General features: G+C 39.2%; 1 protein-coding gene across 4 annotated transcripts in view; it reads right to left on the reverse strand.

The window, feature by feature from the left end:
• The window catches only part of kif26bb (kinesin family member 26Bb), a 47,384-nt gene extending 28,867 nt beyond the window's left edge, over positions 1-18,517 (reverse strand). For 2 of the 4 annotated variants that reach the window (XM_037750278.1, XM_037750276.1), the window contains exons 1-5: positions 17,898-18,517; positions 17,359-17,724; positions 10,570-11,034; positions 6,275-6,396; positions 5,241-5,412 (exon numbers count right to left, since the gene is read on the reverse strand). In XM_037750278.1, the coding sequence (XP_037606206.1) occupies positions 5,241-5,412; positions 6,275-6,396; positions 10,570-11,034; positions 17,359-17,724; positions 17,898-17,957 (1,185 nt within the window). In that variant the 5' untranslated portion in view covers positions 17,958-18,517. Of the gene's footprint in view, positions 1-5,240; positions 5,413-6,274; positions 6,400-10,569; positions 11,035-17,358; positions 17,725-17,897 lie in introns of all 4 variants that reach the window. The other 2 variants (XM_037750277.1, XM_037750274.1) reach the window with 1 other exon arrangement.
• Positions 18,518-20,277: the final 1,760 nt, after the last annotated feature.

Raw genomic sequence — 20,277 nt, forward strand, 5'->3', positions numbered from 1 at the left:
AAGACAAGGCAACATTTACCTCACAAAAAAACTCTATTAAGGTTTATAAACCAATTATGAAATGATCCTTAATCAGGATTCAGGTCTGCAAGATTGCAAATAGCCCCGTGTGCAATGACACCCAGTCAAATGCGGTTTTCTTGAGATTGTCCAGGACTGCATTACACCACGATGACATCATCCATCATTGGCAATTTGAATATCTGAAAACCATATTCCATCTGCCACATGATTAGTTCCCAGTGTCCGTGAACGATTTTTTTTTCCTCTCCCCGAATCATAATTTTAATACCTTATGCAAGACTCCATAACCCTATTGAACATGTGTCAAACTCTATTTATGAGGGTTAAATTATTCAAGAGACCCATTTACAAGCGCAGAAAATCCTCCTCAGCTCTCACACACATCTCGCACGCAGAGGCACACGGAGCTGAGTGCTCGGGCAGGTGTGGCTGGCGGTGGGGTCTATCCAAGCCCTTATCTGTAACTCTAGACTAAACCCAAGAGTCCATCTATCTGAGACGAGGGGAGGGGGGGGGCAGCCATATTGATCTCCCCACTTTCTCCCAAAGGAGGTAAGTGGAGGGGAGGGGAGGAGCAAGATGGAGACATTAGCACCACATTACAGTGTATCATAAAGAAGGCCTGATATAGGATCTCCTCCAAATTGACTGTGATCTCTTTACTCTGCAACGGGGGGGTGGTAAAAACACTTCCAAGGTGGTGGTTGTGGGCGAGGATGGTAGTATTTTCAAAGATGCACAGGATCTTCATCAGGTCAATGCCATTGTTTTCTGGTTCTACATGTGAGTCGTTCTCTAACTGGGGGTTTATTTCATGTCCATTGATGATAATGATATATTTAAACAATTTTTTTCAAAAATATCATATTTTACTGTGGCTGTCAATGGATTCAAATTAATTTAATTGCATGATAGTCCATAGTTAATCGCGTTTAATCGCAAATTAATAATTTGTATCTGTTCAAAATGTACCTTAAAGGGAGATTTGTCAAGTATTTAATACTCTTATCAACATGGGAGTGGACAAATATGCTGCTTTATTCAAATGTATGTATATATTTATTATTAAAAATCAATTAACAACACAAAACAATGACAAATATTGTCCAGATACCCTCACAGGTACTGCATTTAGCATAAAACATATGCTCAAATCATAACATGGCAAACTGCAGCCCAACAGGCAACAACAGCTGTCAGTGTGTCAGTGTGCTGACTTGACTATGACTTGCCCCAAACTGCATGTGATTATCAAAAAGTGGGCATGTCTGTAAAGGGGAGACTCGTGGGTACCCATTGAACACATTTACATTCACATATTTTGAGGTCAGAGGTCAAGGCACTCTTTTGAAAATGGCCATGCCAGTTTTTCCTCAACAAAATTTAGCGTAAGTTTAGAGCGTTATTTAGCCTCCTTCACGACAAGCTAATATGACCTGGTACATTGTAGTATGATGGTTGGTACCAATGGATTCCTTAGGTTTTCTAGTTTCATATGATACCAGTATCTTCACTCTGAGCCCGCTACACCCTAAAAATCACAAGTTTTGTTAATGTTTTGAAAGAAAGTAGTGGCGTTAAAACAAATCTGTGTTAACGCGTTACTATCACGTTAACTTTGACAGGCCTACTTATAACTTTGTGTTCATCTGGAAGAATAGAATGTGTGTGCATTTTGTGCACGTACCCAAGTTTCCATACTCTGCTGTCCTAAGTTTGAGCCCACTACAGCCTAAAAATTGCAAGTTGCGTTAAAGAAATTAGAGGCGTTAAAACAAATTTGTTATTGCGTTAACTTTGACAGACCTATATTTTACAGATGAAGGGAAAGCATATTATAAGATCAGACACACATTTTGTGCACACTATGTTTCATTTAGTTTGAAGTTGTCATGATGTTCCTAAATTAACAGTTTTTGCAATTTCCATTTTTTCAGTTGAGTGGGTCTTAGCCTCAGAATAATGATTTAAAACCATTAAAGTTGGCATTATCTATTTGCTATTTATTTAAAATTTCTAATTATTTAGAGTTTCACTTTAAATATCTCAGTTTATTAATGCCCGCAAAAGTTCTGTCAACTATGTTACTGACAGAACATCCCCCTTGCAACTAAAAAAATGGTTTGTCCCCAAAACATGTGACCAGCATCACAGGATGTAATTTCTCTCAATGGTGGCCATTTTGAATACATTCTGGTGACCTTTTTTGTTCTCATTCTTTTTAAATATTTTATCTGTAATAGCGCATTGTCAAGGAGTATATTAATTGACTGCCAACTATGTCGGGTGCATTGTTATGGTTTACAATTAGACAATAGCCCGTCACGGGCTAGATGTTCTAAAGTCTGAAAACAGAGCCAAGAGGAAGTGCAGAAGTCTAGTTTTCTCTCAGAACACTTGAATTACAATATGCTGAAAGGTTATTATGGAATTTTTGCCCAATGATGCCAAAAATATACTGCCTACTGCCACTTTAATACAAATTCCTTGTATGTGAAAACCTACTTAGCAATAAACTGGATTCTGATACTAGGATATGGAATGTATGAGTATACCGTAAAGCATACAGTAGATAATGCATGTCATGTGAATATCTCTTAACGGCACGCATAATAGCAGAAAAAAGGTTGTGTGCAGCTTCTGTTATGTGCATGAGGTGTGTTTTTTCCCTTGCAACTGTCCCGCGCTGATGTATGTGATGTGCTGCAAAGAGCCGCACAGAGTCAAGAGTTCAAACGTGTTGAACTTTGAACCCAAGCTGCACTGATCTTCGTGAGTGCAGCTAATGGCTGAAGGCTACTGCTTGTGCCGTGATTAAAGATGGAGGATTAATAAATAAGGTGTGTTTCTGAACAGAACCATTTGATAGAATAGATCATTTATTATTGGGTAAAATATTAGTCTTCAGTTTAAGTTGTCAGGTCTTGTATAGAAACGCTGTTCGAGTCATGGTCGTAGTGATGTAACTATTGTTAGTAACATTACCGTTGTAGCCGGTAGATTTCACCTGGACAAAAGAGATCATGATTGGGTTTAACCATAGACTGTATACAAGAAGTGGACGTAGTCACCATGATGTCACCCAGTGATTTGTGGACTCAAATTTAGCAGTTTTGGCCGTCGCCATCTTGGTTTTTGACTGTCGCCATCTTGGTTTTTGGCCGTCGCCATCTTGGTTTTTAGCTGTCACCATCTTGGTTTTTGACTGTCACCATCTTGGTTTTTGGCTGTTGCCATCTTGGTTTTTGACTGTTGCCATCTTGGTTTTTGGCTGTTGCCATATCTTGGTTTTTGGCTGTTGCCATCTTGGTTTTTGGCTGTTGCCATATCTTGGTTTTTGGCCGTCGCCATCTTGGTTTTTGGCCGTCGCCATCTTGGTTTTGGCCGTCGCCATCTTGGTATTTGACTGTCGCCTTCTTGTTTTTTGGCCATCGCCGTCTTGGTTTTTGGCCATCGCCATTTTGTTTTTTTTGCAACCAGGTCGACATGAGAGAGTGGCGCTAAGTACAACCGAAAGCTGATTAAGATATTTTTAGGTGACCAAAATGTTAAAATTAACTTTTAGGAACTGAAAACACACTGTGAAAGGGTTAAAGTTGTAAAATAAAAACACGGGCAACCGGACAACGCCGTGGTAGCGACCTGTCAATCACAAGGTAGCCCCGTCCTAAAGCATCCCCTGCTTTATAGGATGATAGGATCTAAATGGGACCATAATTTACTAAATGAACATCATGCTGTATTGAAGAAGACTTGAAACTATCGACCCAGACCATAAACTCATGTTTACAATGTTTACTGAGGTAATAAATCAAGTGAGAAGTAGGCTCATTTTCCATAGACTTCTATACCATCAGACTTCTTTTTGCAACCAGAGGAGTGAAAACTCCTGAACTGAAGTTCCTTAAACTTCACAAGTTTAAGGAACTTCCACATTAGCTTCACTTTTCAGACCTGGAGGTTGCCTTTATAAATAAATAACGTCTAAATAGCGAAGACTAATGTGAAAAGTAATAGTTTGACATTTTGGGAAATACGCTTATTTGTGTTCTTGCTGAGAGTTAGAGGACAAGATCGATACCACTTTCATGTTTGTACACTAAATATGACAGTGGGTGATTAGCTTAGCATAAGGACTGGACGCAGGGGGAACTAGCTACCCTCCATCTGTCCAAAATTCAAATAAAAATACACTTCAAATGTTCACGAATAAACACATTCTCATGTCATTTGTTTAATCCATACATAAGTTGTGGTTTTAAAGGAAATTAGGCGCTGTTCCGCACTGCCTCCCCCAAAGTTTTTATGCTAAGCTAAATGGCTACTGGTAGCTTCATACTTACCACACAGACATGAGAGGCATCAATCTTCTCATCTAACTCTCAGCAAGAACATGGTGAAGTGTATTTCCCAAAATGTCAAACTATTCCTTTAAGTTTTTAATATTTGCCAATACGTTATTATAATAAGTACTGCAACAGTGGTGGAAGAAGTACTCAGATATTTTACTTAAGTAAAAGTAGCAATACAACAGCATAAAAATACTGTTGCAAATAAAAATCCTACATTCAAAACCTTCTTAAGTATAAGTACAAAAGTATTAGCATCAAAATATACTTAAAGTACCAAAAGTACTCATTGTACAGATAATATATATTATATTATTGCATTATCATTATTGATGCATGAATGTCATCACTTTAATGTTCCAGCTGGTTAAGGTGGAGCTCATTTTAATTATCTTATAAACTGCTGTCTAGCTTAATCCATAATAACACATCATAATTTATTAGTTGATTAATTTTTTGTATCAAAATCTGCAAAGTAACTAGTAACTAAGTTATCAAATAAATTAAGTTGAGTATACATTACAATATTTGCCTCTGAAGTGTAGTGGAGTAGAAATTAGAAAGTAGCATAAAAGTAAATAAAGTACAAGTATCTCAAATACTTAGTTACTTTCCACCACTGTACTGCAATTACTGACTAGTAAAATCTTCACTGTAATAGTGATCTGTAATTGGACTGCCACAATTTTTGTGACAATTTTCTGAGTGCTTAAATTTAGTTCTACAATTAACCATTCATCCAATATGAATTAGTGTCGGGGTTGTTGCTAAAAATTGTTGTAATTATTACACCCAAACCAAATCATTTCACAAGCACAAATGTGCATGTACAGTAAATCTAGTGGAATTTGAAGCCCGATGGTCTACCTTGCCAACACTGGGTGAGTCTTTGGTTCTAGTGGCAGCTTGGAGCAGGCAGGAGGGGACGGGCGGTGGGTTTTTCTGGATCATCTCCCTGAAGCAGGTGGAGAAATGAGCGGGAGCCGGATCGGAAGCCTGGCCTTTTTTCCTCGATGTCAGGTTGAGCTTCTCGGCTGCCCTGCGGGGGAAGAAGGGAGGTGGTGTGTCATATCGCTGAAACTTGTGGTGCAACCAGTACAGCCAGATAAAACACATTTTACACACAACAGCTGCTGTTTTTTGTTTTTTTTAAACAGAGTTTATTTCTGAATTTTGTTAATACAACTCTGACAATCCACTGCACAAGCACGTTTGGACTGATAGATATCCTGCCCACCCCCCTGCCCCCACCCATGATAATACCCAGAGGGCACTCAAAAAATAACAAGTGAAAAAAAGAAATAATAATAATAATAATAATAATAACAATAATACATAAATACACACAAATATACAAATGAAATAAAATAGTCATAGTAAAATGTTTTAATTATAAACATAAACAAATAATGATAAATTGTTAGAGGTCTAGGACAGTACACAGTACATCATCTAGGGCACTAACATGCATAAAACAAGCACAGGAGTTGAGCCGAAGAGTTGAACACAAAGACAAATCAGGGGTCCTTCCAATGCTTCGTTTGAAATATTCCTGGTCAAATATATACACACATACAGTATACTGTGACTATCTATATATATATATACACACACATACACCAAACTTTAATCAGTCTCAAAGTTATCTGAGTCTAAGGAATCAACATGACTAGGGAAAGGTTGCCAAATCAATGAAAACTTGTCGGCTGACCCTTTAATAGTATACCAGATCTTCTCCAACTTAATAAAATATAACATTTCTCTAAGCCATTGTGCAAATGTTGGAGGGTTGCAATCTTTCCATCTAATCAAAATTTGTCGTCTTGCCACCAGCTTAGCAAAAGATAAAAGGTGTGGTTTATTGTTGTTTAAAGCTGCTGCTTTAATGTAGATATATTTACCTGGCTAAAAGGGACATAGCAGCAGTGTTGGCGATGGTCACCACTCTGGATATGTGAGGGATCTTTGAGCTCGTCTGTACGATCCCGGCGTCACCGCGGCCCAGTAAAGCCTCATCTGCAGCCTGCTGGGGGAGAAAGCTCATTATAACAATCCAAATCTGTAATTGCACGCCTGCACCCACTCCAACTGTTATCACGGGAATCACTCTGGGGATGATTGTGGGGTGTGTCTGTCGGCTGAGAGCACAGCGGGTTAAACGTACACCATTAGTCATGTTACGGCTCTAGCTGGCTGCATGTAGAGTACTTTGTGATGGTTGTAGTGACTGCTGTCTAAAGCAAGTCCAGCACTTACACACCTGCAGCTCCAAGGCGTGTGTTTTGTACTCATTCATAACTGAGCCGTGAGTATATGCAACATGAACTGTGCGTTTGCTGCTGCTCAACATGAAGTCAGCGGACCTCGCCGCAGGTCACAGAGCCAACATGTCTGTATTACATTTTTCTCATATAGGCTGCCGCTCTCAAGCTCCATGTCTCATCAATGTCTCAGCCCTTTTTCTAGGGCAAGATAACAATGTCAGCTCCGATTTTTCTTTTAATAATGTCCAACCATAAACTCCCAATTAGTGCCATTGTAGAATTGCAGGAGTCATTGGTTTGGAAGGAGACTGGGAGGAGAGTAAAGATGGACCAGAGGGAATAGAGAGCCGATGGACCATCATGGGACCTTATTTCGGAAAAAATATTATATATAACCTTAGCCCTGTCTTTATTCTCCTCCCAGTCTCCTTCCAAACCAACGACTCCTACAGTTCTACATTGGCACTATTGGGGGATTATGGTTGGACATTATTAAAAGAAAAAAAACAGCTGACATTGTTATCTTGCCCTAGAAAACGGGGCTGAGACATTGACGATACGGGGAGCTTGAGAGCGGCATAGAGAGGCGAAGTCCCTCCCCTTCCTTTGGACCCCGTGGGACCTTAATTCAGAAAAAATATGTACGTAGTCAACGACGAGAGACAAATCATTTTTTAATCCCATTTGAATTGCGCCATGAATCACAAATGATGTTGGTCAATTTAAAAGATAATTTTGCAAGTCAAGAAAGTCGTAGTTTGTCGTAGTATCATTTAGTTCTGTGTGAAATTAGCTAACTTAGCTATGTTCCACGCACAGATGAAACGTTATCTTACATGATGTGTTTCATCCAGCGACTCCTGGTCTCGGCTGGGAGGCGAGAGAACAAGCTGCTGGTGTGAGGTCATCCCGGTACAAGACACACTCATCGTATCTTCAGAGAGAGAGACGTCACTTTCGCGACTTTTGGGTATGTCGTCGACACACCCAAAAGAGAGAAATGTAATTCACTGAGCAGTTTCACACAAAACTGAATGATACTACAACAAACCTTCAACAAACTGCAAATTTCTTGACATGCAAAATGTTTTAAAGGTCCCATATCGTGCTCATTGTCAGGTTCATACTTGTATTTTGTGTTTCTGCTAGAACATGTTTACGTGCTGTGAAGTTAAAAAAAACTTTATTTTCCTCGTACTGTCTGCCTGAATATACCTGTATTTACCCTCTGTCTAATATGAATTGCAAATGAATTGCAACTGAATTGCAACTGAATTGCGTTGCTAGGCAACAAATTGGGTCCATGTTTACTTCCTGTCAGCTGATGTTATTTACATCCACTGAAAAAGGAAATAAACTGGGACACATTTAGAATGTTTACGTTTAAAACCTTGTAATGGTCTAAATATTTTATATTTATGACATCACAAATGGACAGAAATCCTGACGGCTTGTTTCAAACACACAATTACTGAATACGGGTTGTGTGTATTTCTCTGTATATTGAGCGTTTTGATAGTTTAACAGTATTTATAAAGCACTTAAACCTGCTTTATAATCTAAAAGACCTGAAAATCTCACTTTTTACAATATGGGACCTTTAAATTAACAAACATATGTGTGATTCATGCCACAATTCAACCGGTATCAAAAAATAATTTGTCTTTCGCTGTTGACATATTTTTTCCGAATTAAGGTCCCATGGGGTCCACCAAAAGGGGAGAGACTTTGCCTCTCTAAGCTCCAGTTTTCATCAATGTCTCAGCTCTTTTTCTAGGTCAAGATAACAATGTTAGCTTCGTTTTCTTCTTTTAATAATGTCCAACCATAATGCCAATTAGTGCCATCAAAGAACTGCAGGAGTTTGGAAGGAGACCGGAAGGAGAATGACGACGGGGCTAAGTTAATATATGTAGCCAAAGGTAAAATGGAAAATGTACAAATACTCCCCCCCTCCCCTCGTCTTCTGGTTGAATCAAGTCTTCTGTCATAACCTTTCTTATCTTCCCTTTCTCTTTCTCTCCGCTCTGATATCTCTCTGTATTTCTAGTCTTTTATTATCTCTTGTTTTCTCCTCTCCTGCCCTCCAGTCCTTTCTCCTGCCTCCCATCTTAAACACTTCATTTCCCTTTCTCTTCTTCTGCAATCCATTATTCCTCCGCCCTCCTTTTCGTCTCCTCTCTCCTTACTCTTCGTCCTCCACTTTCACTCCTCTCGTGTCATTTCACCTCAGCGACATAAACCTGTATTGATGTCTCCATGGCTAATTTCTCTTGCAAAGCCCAGGACAGTTTCTTTTCGGGTAAGTTCGAAAGAATGAGCACCGGTTGCTGGTGTGAGTGCATCCTGGTATGAAACACACAGCCATCGTAGCTTCAGAGAAACGTCACTATGCCACTTTTGAGTGTGTGGTCTTTCTAAATACATATTTTCACAGTCTGATACTTCAACAGTTTAACAACAAACTGAGACTTTCTTGACTTGCAAAATTATGTTTTAAATTGACAAATGGGGCGGGACTTCACCTCTCTATGAATATTCTCTATCAACCAGGTCACATGCCACAAAAGTGTGTCAGCCACTATCAATGCTAGATACAGATTGATCCATTATAACTTTCTTCACCAACTCTATTTCACACCACAGAGATTGCATGAATATAGACCTGAGATATCAAATATATGTTTTAGATGTGGTATAGAGGAGGGCTCGTTTTTGCATTGCAGCTGGTCAACGTACAAAACTTTATATCTTTTGGCAGAACTTCTCTGACATTATGACAAGACTTACAAGATTTACCTTCCTATTGGATCCGCAAATTTGCTTATTAGGGAACTTCACAGTCATTAGTACACCTTTAAAAAACTTTAAGAAAAGGGTTTTAGAAATAGCTCTATGCATCACCAGGAAGTGTATAGCAATTACACGGAAGTCTGATTCCCATCTCCTCATATCTATAGGATATATCATCTATAGATGGCTTTTAGAAATGAACAGCTGCATTCCACTTGAAAAGTTCACATATACCCTCAGAAATGAATACAACACCTTTCTGAAGATTTGGCAACCCTATTTAACCTATATGGACTCCTTACCAACACCTATATCGGATTAGATATAACAAAATGATCAGACTTGATACATCATTGGTCATCTGAATAAGTCAGAACACTGCATCTCGTTATTTATGATTTTCTTTATTTGTGTATTTAATTTGTTTTTTTCTTTATCCTTTTTAATTTAATTGATAGTTAACTGGCGTACTCCACTGGAGTATGGTTCTTTTTCAGTTTGTATGTGGGTGGGATATGGAGGGAATTTGGAGCCATGTTTGTGTGAGTTTGTTTGTGTTTAGTATGTTTGGTATATTTGGTTAACTAAAAAATTTGAAAATAAAATATTCAAAAAATAATAATAAGCAGGTCACATGATGTCTAAAAGTATGTCAAAGGTTGGATATTCATATTTTCCTTTTGTCCATATGTGTCAGGAGTAAAAAAGAATAAGTTGAACCATAAACCATCTCAAACACTCTCACTCACCTTGGTTTATAACCTTTTTCATTGGGGACTTGGGGGAGGGCGGGCTCAATCTGGTGTGGCCTCCATTGCAGTAATGCATATTTCACCAGCCGCCCTGTTAAATATGACCATCCCCCTCCCTATTGATCACAAGTGCTTTTTGACTGGCTGGCTTTCATGACAGGGGTAAATCATGACCCAATTCCATTCCATTAGCAAAAGTACTTTTAAACAACGTCCTCAGCCACTGGATCTAAATAGGCTCTGATTAGGCACTATGAATCATTGCTTTGCTGACACGTGCACCCGTAAAGACATACTTTACCCACATAGCTCATTAAAAGGGGAATGCACACTAAGGGATGTGTTATGTGTGATTTAGTGGTAAAGAGAAGAAGCTTTTAGGGGTACCTTATGGTACATGGTGACACCATCGGCGCTGGACGCAGATTTAGAAGCAACCAGCTGCTGCTGCTCCTCTACCCAGCGGTCCATGTTGGGGTTGGGCAGCTTGGGCCCCCTCCGTCTGAGGGTTTGAGGGGTCCTCTGAGGTGTCCTGGGGCTCCTTGGGCTGTGAGGACTGTGGGTGCGACTGTGCTGTTGTTGATGCACAGCTTCTCTCGGAGCTCTGTCCCCGAGCTTTGTCTCGCTTTGTCCCGACAGCGTGCCGGTGCTAAAGCCGGGTTCAAAGGGAGGCTTAGCTAATGACTGACCCCTGCTCAGAGCCACATGGACGGCCTCTTGCTTGAGCTGGTTCAGGTTCACACCGCAGGCTCCACACTCGCCCTGCTCCCTCTCTCTGTCCCTGGACTCAAAGGTGGACCGGCTGTGGACGCGAAGGTTGTCGTGGAGATAAGCAGACAGGTCGCTAGAGTCCTGAAAAATTGCAAAAAAAGTAGCAGAAATATTTATACATTTATTAATTGCAGGCATACTTGGCAGTGAGGTGTCTGAAGTGAAGTTACTTGAAGTAGCCTGTAATTGTATTTTCACCAAGGAGACCTAACCTAATGAGATCAGAGATTCATGCACAAGCTTCTGGTGAAGACATAATAACAAAGCTAATTTGCTTTGTTTGATTTCTGGCTTGAGGATTACATGAGTGATCACAGAGCATATGGAAATTGAGTCGTGGGAAGGCACTGCAAGCAATCTTAGCACTTAGTGAAGCAATCAGTAGTATTGATTAATACTAGGCTGCAACTGTCATCTTTAAAAGTGCAGTAAGCAAAAAAAAACTTACTTACTTACTGCACCTTTTAAAGTAAACAAAATTGTAATGAATCTCTGCTGTTAACCACCAATTCAGCATGTTACCACACAGCATTTTGTTTTCATTTTCCCTGCTGAGGAAAAGCATATTTCCTCGATCCTTGGCCACAAGACAAATGGTAAAATACTACTATAAATGATATAAACCAGAGGTTCTCAAACGTTTTACACCACGTACCACCTCAGAAAATATTTGACTCTCCAAGTACCACCAGGGGCCAAGGGCTGGCAATTATTTTTCCTGGAGGGGGCCACATGAGAAACCCGGATAGTTGCCGGGGGCCAAACAAATCTTGTCAGATGTAACCTCTATTTTATCACTACATTCATTTATGGAAAACATTTCTGCGCACTTATTTTTCAGCATTTATTATACTGAAAATCACCTGAAACAGCATATTATTAAGAAAATTACACTATATGCAAGAGTGTTTGAGCCGTACAGGACTGACTGTTTTGGGTAGTAATGATTCTTATATTGATGTGAAAACATCTCTTTCAAACAACTAGATTTATTCAAGTTTCTCGCCAAAGCTTAATTTTACGTGATTACATTTGAACACATCATGATAACATAATTTACCTTCGTCCAATAGTAATTTTTCCTGAGCTGACTTTGAACGCCTCATAACAATAACTCAATGGCACCTCCGTTAGCGTTCGAATCTCCGGTATTTAGCCAGTCAGGACTGTGCTGCCCACCGGCTGCTAACAGCTAACGTTACTAACTCTCCTCCTGCTGATTTAGCACAGATTTGTTGTTCACAGTGTCACATTATCAGGGAATAATAGGGTGCACCCCCTCAGGTTAAGTAGCGCCACGCTGTTGAGCTTTTTTTTTTCTCTCCTCCGTAGCTCCGGTCCCAAACAAACTGAAACATGATACAAAGTGCGTAAGAGTCACTGTGCAGCGTAACTGTGGGAGAGCATCAATACAGAGGAATCGATAGTCAGAGATTCCCCCGCGTACCACTAGAGAGAGCCCAGTTTGAGAACCACTGATATAAACAAAACAAGACTATGTTTCTGTGAATGAGTGCTGGGCAGTCATTCAATCTTATTATTTTGATAATTTAATGAGACTATGTTACTTTGTTGTTGTCTATTAAAGAAAATTCTGATAACATGATGTTTCAAAAAGTTGAAATAACACTATTTCAACATGTTCCCAGCATTGACCCGCAGGCTGTCAAATCTGACAAAATGAACATCAAACCATCATCTTACCTTTCATCCTGACAAAGACACTCTTGTGTCACATCCTGTTTGGTCTGCCCTTGACACCTACTAACATCCAACACACTCACTCCCCCCCTCCTCCATCCCATCCATCCAGCACATTGCCAGTGATCCATTCCCCCCAGAGGAGTGGGGGAGTGCGGGGTCGGTTGGGACGCTTTTGTATCGACACCAAATAACCTTCATTACTCACAGACTACTTGAACAGTAATGAAATCCCACAACGCAGCCAGGTGTCTGCTATTTATAAAGTTTTTTAGAGCTCAACTCAAATATGAAAGACACAATTTTGTTAAATGTACAAAATTCGGCCTCCTCAGGTTGGTTGGGACATCTTGTTCTGGACTAAAAAAAAAACATTTAAAGGTCCCATATTGTAAAAGGTGAGATTTTCATGTCTTTTATATTATAAAGCAGGTTTAAGTACTATATAAACACTGTGAAACTATCAAAACGGAGGAATACACACAGCCCGTATTCAGAAATTGTGCGTTTGAAACAAGCCGTTAGGATTTCTAAATTGGAACACCTTATATTTCCAATGTCACTTGTTCACCGTCATATGTTTCTTTAAGAAAAAGAAAAAAAATGTTAACACTTACTCACTTAGTCACTTACTTTCATAAATTACTGAGATATGTCATTTGGCAAAAGGGGTTTCTGATTGGCTGCCACTTGAGTAAACATTCACCCAGTGGGTCTTATTCAATCAGGAAAATCCTTGTTTTTGTCTGCTTTTTGTTAATTTGTTTTATTGGGAAAGTGGCTGCATGTCCGCGACACTACACGCAGCATCGTAGCTGCTAAGTTAACGCTCCCGGACGGGGAACTGGGGACTCCCGTCAACCAATATCTGTTGTGCTCCTGCAGCTGGTACGAGGCACAAATCTTGTCGGTTAACGGTTAATAATCGGTTAACGAGGGTCGGTTATCGGTTAAGAACATTTTTCAAAATGAGCATCCCTACTTGCTACCAATAAAAATTCGGACAGCTAACACTAGCATCAACGGATAGGCCAGAAAATAAGCTCTACAACAATATGTTTTTGTATGTGGCATAACTAAAATCTGTTTGGTAGAAGAAAAATAACAAAAGAGCCAAACATCTATTTGCATGCTATATGTTTCAAAACTGTGAATAAAATGTGAGGAATAGTCAGAAGGTCTCCACTTTGAGGTTGAAAGTGAAGAGGGTGTGGATGAGTAGGAGCAGTATGAGAATGGTGAATGGCCTAGCTGTTTTCTAACTTGCCCCAAAGGCTCTGTCCAACTCAGTCTCATGGGAGAGCGTATTAACACCACAACATTAAACGGACATTCCGTGTGTCATACGCATTTTAGCCTATTCGCATGTCGATTGTACGCCACTTCTTGCATGTCATTTGTATGCCACGCAAACGTCCGCAGTTAGGTTTAGACAAGAAAACCACTTGGACTAGTTAGGGTTAGGGCTGTCCCAAATACCATTTTTTGGGCTTCGAAGCTTCGGTGAGTAATATCCGAAGGTATTAGAAGTTATTCGAAGCTTCGCTTTGCAGCGCGGCACAGCAAGCTGACATGTTCTTCTGTCTGTCTGTCTCCATTTCCACTGTTACAGTGCTCTACACACAACAAACAGCAATATCCGTCTGAGAATAACTAATAATAATGAATGGTGAATATGAATAATGAATAATGTTATGGGATTATTTCTTATTTCATGGCTATTTTGGGATTTATACATTATTATTATATACTTATGTATAAACAAAAAAACAAAGCATTGGAATACTGATTTTGAGGTTGAATACCACAGTCGATGCATTCGAGTCAGCCCTAGTTAGGGTAAGGAAAAAAGTCACGGTTGGGCTTAAAAGAAGTAAGTAAACAAAGTCAAACACGTACAGAAACAACGTATCTCAACTAGAATGGCACTTGGAGAGCGCAGATTTCCGCCAAGCTTGCGCCATCATCCACGTGTATTTGTGTTTATGTTGAGATCAGCTGTACGTAGCGGAGCATCGTAAAACACTTCATTCAAACTGGACAGAAACAAAATAAAACTCCCCTAAACCATTGTCGTTACTCTTTCCAACAATCACCAAGTGTGCTTTGGTCCAACTCAACTGTAATTTCACCGAGTTTAATGTGAAAAAACGCTGAATCTGCAAGTGTCCCCCACATCCCTCCACCCTTTTTATACTACGTCACTAACTCTTACCGTAGCATATATACGTCGATGCGTTTACATTGTGGTCAGAACAGGATACATGACGTACAAATGACATGTGGAAACCAAGGAAGGCGTACTTATTGCACTCTAAACACCTTGCGCATCATCGTGGCATTTATACACCTTTTCGTGCGAATTGGCCACTCTGTCTCATCTGTCCCCTGTCCCAACCGACCCCTTTCTCCCCTATTATAGGAGCTCTCAATAATTATGTAAAATAAAGTCACTAAAACTCCAAAAGTAGTGAAACATTAGGGATTTATGTCTTTCATAAAATAATATCCAGGTGTAATTAAGCCACATGTGTGCCCTGATATTTGTATCAGGGCACATTTGTATCAGGGTATATTTATATTTAGAAACAAATTGTACCACTTGCCAGTTTCAGTCTCAGATATATAAAGGAAGAAATGTGCTGTAGTAGCCCGATGGACTGGACTTTCCATCTTACAAGCCCATCTCAAAAAGATGACATTACAGAGCCATGATGCTTTTGAAAAATCATGCTCGGATCAATAAACCTGCAAGGAGCTAGCTGGCTTATCAGATTTCTTGTGACCACGTCTACGGCCACAAGATACCATCTCTCTCCTGCTCTGGCCTGTGGTCTCTCTCTCTCTCTCTCTCTCTCTCTCTCTCTCTCTCTCTCTCTCTCTTTCTCTCTCTAAAAACATGACGTTAGCTGTGCCCCATCCCACTTAAGGGGGACAAAAATAAATAGTCTTCCCTCAATGGAGAGGACTGTGGAGATGACACAGGGATGTCGCGATGAAATATTCATGCCCATTTGGAACCACTCAGGCAGGAATGGCACTGGTTTACTTTGTCGATTGGAGTGTGTTTGACGGATGTTAGTGGTGACAGATGTACAGATGGATGCAGAAATGTACCTCTCAGAGACAGCACTGTAAAGACTAATGTGCCCACATGGACATTAAAACACTTTCTAATTGACTTAAACATACAGAAAATGTGTTAAAAGCGGTATCTATATTAACAAAGTCTACATGTGTGTGATTATATGAGGGCTGCAACTTGTAATTCATTATTTCAATATTTTTTCTCAAGTAATCAGTTAATCCTTTGGTCTGCAAAATAAAATAATGTCCGTTACAATTTCCCAGAGCCCAAGCTGACATATTCATATTGCACCCTGAAGATTAACAACTCCCTGTCATAGCAGACTAAGAAAACAAATATTGGAAGAAAAAAAAAAAAAAGCAAATATGAACATTCAAGAGGCTGGAGGCATGCTGAATTGATCAAAATTGCTGCTGATCAATTTTCTGTCAATCAACAAATTTATTAATTGACTAATAATTAAGTTCTAGATTATATTATATATGTTCAGCTTCTATCACGGTGAATATTTGTTGAAAATATGGGAGGGGGGGTGGAGGGGGGGGGGGGGGGATAACTATGCAGCAGTATGAATCTGTTTATTTTGGGTCATATAACCTTAATTATTCCATTAGCAGCATAAATAAAGAATAGGGCTGGGCAATATCACGATATATAACGTATATAAATATATATATATATATATATATATATATATATAACGTATATAAATATATAGTCCCTAACCCGATATAAAAATGTGTATCGTATATATTTCCCCGTATCATTTCTATTGTGATATAGGCTCGGTCTATATTTATTTATTTTTCTATATAATTTCACATAAAACTGTTATGTTCATTTTGCACTCAAGTTCTTAAAATGAGGAAATCATTTTGTCAATTTGTCAAATATTTAATTCATACATGAGCATAAAGAAATAGGCTTTATCTTGTGGCTATTTCATATAGACTATTTATTTGTTGAATTACCAGAAAATATGCTATATTGTGATATACATTGTTATCGATGTATGAATCACCTCTATCATGATAGAATGTTTTTGACAATATCGTCTAGCCCTAATTATATTATATTATATTATATTATATTATATTATTGTTCAGCTCCTATCACAGTTCATATTTGTGGGACGGGCATATATATATATTTTTTTTCTGTATAATTTCACTTAACTATTCTATTCACTCAAGTTCTTAAAAAGAGAAAATACTCTAGAAAATACTAAGTATTTAATTTACACAGCAGTAAAAATAGGCTTTACCGTGTGGTTATTTCATATAGACTATTTATTTATTGAATTACCAGAAAACATGCTGGGGGGGGTAAAATGTGGGTCAATAAAGATGCATAAAGAATATCCAGTGGAATCATTTTATATTTGTATTAACTGTCAACTATTACCCTATAACACCACCTGCTGAAAAGTCCTGAGATGCGTTCACTTGCCTACATTTTATCAATCGTATATATATATATTTGACCAACTTTAACATTTTCTTTTCTCCTAATTAAGATTTCTATCAGCCTGATCTTGAGCGCATTTGTGCTCCACCACATCCATCCATCCATCTGCCGTCGCCAGCTCCCTCAGAGCATCATGGTTGCACACTGACCTTGCAGGAGAAGTGATGGTGAACAGCCAGACTCAGAGCCTGTTTCTTCAGAGCAACAAGGGTCGCTGAGCACTTCTCACAACACGCAACTTTCCTCACAGACCTCCCAGAGCCGGGGTGATTCCCAGTCCCTCTCCATCCAGTCCCAGTACCACCATAGGACATCTTGATGCGGTCTCCGCCGGTCTCAGGGAGGTACCTGTATGCCGGGACAGTGTCTGAGTCTCTCTGGCACATGTCCCGGTGCGGGTCTCCTCTGGCCCCTCCGGAGCCCTCCGGAGTGGGACGCTCCTTGGCTCGGCTCTGTTTCCCGGTAATACTCGCCTTTATATCTCCGGGCTCGCAGTGATGCTGCACTTCTGAGCTCTGAGGAGTAAATGATCATGAGAAGGATGATGTGGGCTTTGGCAGCGGCAACTGTAACCACACCCAAATGTTTTTTTTCTTTCAATATTATTCTTATACGAAACTACAAAAACAATGCAAAATGTTTTACCAACGGTCACAAATTGTGTTCGTGATGATTAAATGTGACTTACCCAGTGTGTTCCTCTCACCGAGGCAGGGAATCTATCTCCTCTTCCAGTCAGAGATGACATGACAACTTGTTAATATTTAAAAAGATATCCGAACAAAGGCAGCTGGACGCACTTTGGTTTAGTTTCGCCAGAGCTCCGCGGATCAAAAGTAGAAATAGTTCACTCATTGTAGGATTAAATGAAAAAATGAGACAAAGTAAGAGGAGGCTGGAGCTGGAGAGACAGAGTCTCAGAGGTGGAGTGATGACAGTGTGGCACAGTGGAGACGGAGTGAGTGCACCGGAGAACACTTCATGAATGCACTTGGTTATTTATTAGAACCTCCTCAGGGAGGCGGTAAGGAGCAAGTGTCCACACAAACAGTCCAAAGAAACAGTCTGTTGCACAGTTTGTTAATGGAAGTCACTCAATTTCAAAGGTACTGTAACAGAATAGTGAGATAAAGCTGCCTGCATGGACCTGGAGACATGCAATCACTGTAACAATGGAACTGAAGGTACAGTTTACATTATGATGTCAATATATCTGTTATAATATGTCTTCTGAAGATGGTATTGTTAAAGCTTCTGTAGGCAGAAAGTTTTTGGCATCACTGGGCAAAAAAATCCATAATAACTTTTCAGCGTATTGTAATTCAAGCGTTCTGAGAGAAAATTAAACTTTGGCCAATCACAGGTTATTTCAGAGAGAGCGTTCCTTGAGCGTTCCTATTGAGCGTTCCTATTGAGCGTTCCTATTGAGCGTTCCACTATTGCCGTTGCTCCGGCTGGTGGGCGGTGCATGGTATTTCCTCAACAGATCTCAACAAACTTTCTCATTTTACGGCTGAACAGTACACTACAAGATGTTTCTAAGAACATTTGAGATAAGAAATAGGCATTAACGTAACAGAATATTAATTCATATTTGATCAGCGGTGCCTAGTTTGAGTGTTTGATCGGAGTTCGTGAGTGATTGACAGCTGCCTCCGTTGAAAGAACAGCCAATAGGAGCGCTCTCTCTCACTGACGTGACCTGTGATTGGTCAAAGTCTCCTGTGATGGGCTAGATTTTTTAAAGCCTGAAAACAGAGTCATGAGGAGGTGCAGAAGTCTAGTTTTCTCTCAGAACACTTGAATTACATACCAAAAATATTCTGCTTACTGCCACGTTAAGGCAGAGGTAGTATAAAAAGCTGCAGCGACCCTACATTTCTACATCTGAAGAGGTCATCGGACTTTATAGCTCCAGAGACACAGAAGACACACAAGATGTTAAAGGTGCTATTGATAACATCGATAACATTCGGCCACTACATGTTGCATTCTCCCTCCCACTGTCCATTGTATTCAATTCACAACAAGTCGTTGCCAGGCACTTATCGTCAATCACAGCCATTTATCCTTTTTTCCACACTGACGACCCATAGATACTACTGTACCTGATACCAGTGTTGTTTTACTATTGGCTCACAAGCCTTGTTAGGAACCAATTGTCAGATATCTTCCACAGAGATTAACAAAACATTAATCTTAGACCTGCCAACATTTTTTAAATGATTAATACACAATCATAATATGTTTTATTCAGCACCTTTCTAAAGGATCTGTGGATATTTTATTTTTTTTAATACTCGTCTACATAAAAATGTTGTCAATAAGACCTTTAAGTGCTTAAAATGAGTAAAGTCGGTATGTGCCTTTTTAAATTAATTATACTTTTTTTTATAAATAAAAAAGTTCATCAAATGAGCTTCATGGTGTCTTCAGTTTTTTTGTGATTATGCATAATAAACATGTTCCACATCGATTGAAACACGTAAAATTACAGCATTTGTTCTTGATTTATGAATTTGGTATTTCCGTAGTAGACAAGTAGTTTTATACAATCCTCAACTATTCTGTTATCACTATGAGCAGATAAAATAAACCAACCAGAAAAAATAATTTAAAGTTATAATAGGCCTATAGCCAATTAAACTGAAACCCCTTTATTTGATTGGCTCAGTGTTGGATGATAGCTACCCTACATCCTAAAAGAAGATTTAATGTTAAAATAGCGAGATGGGTGAATTAATTAATCATTCATATTTCTATTTCCCTTGGAGGATTCTACTATTAGAAAATGTTTACAAAATATATATTTTAGCAGGGGTTTTAAAGTCTGAGACTGTGAACCTATAAGACAAATACAGATTATACTGTACATTACGGTATTCCATATGTCATCATCGTCCTATATCTCTTGCTAGAACCACGACGCTGCTCTATTTTAAACTCCGATTATAACGATTCCCTAGAATGCATTATACAGTATATTTGCTTATTTCCAAACATATATGAATTATGCACAAAGACAAGCTGAGTATTATCCTGGGTGTTATTAGTGTTGAGTTTGTTTC

The sequence above is a fragment of the Sebastes umbrosus genome, chromosome 18 (assembly GCF_015220745.1).
Source record: "Sebastes umbrosus isolate fSebUmb1 chromosome 18, fSebUmb1.pri, whole genome shotgun sequence".
Taxonomy (NCBI): Eukaryota; Metazoa; Chordata; class Actinopteri; order Perciformes; family Sebastidae; genus Sebastes; species Sebastes umbrosus.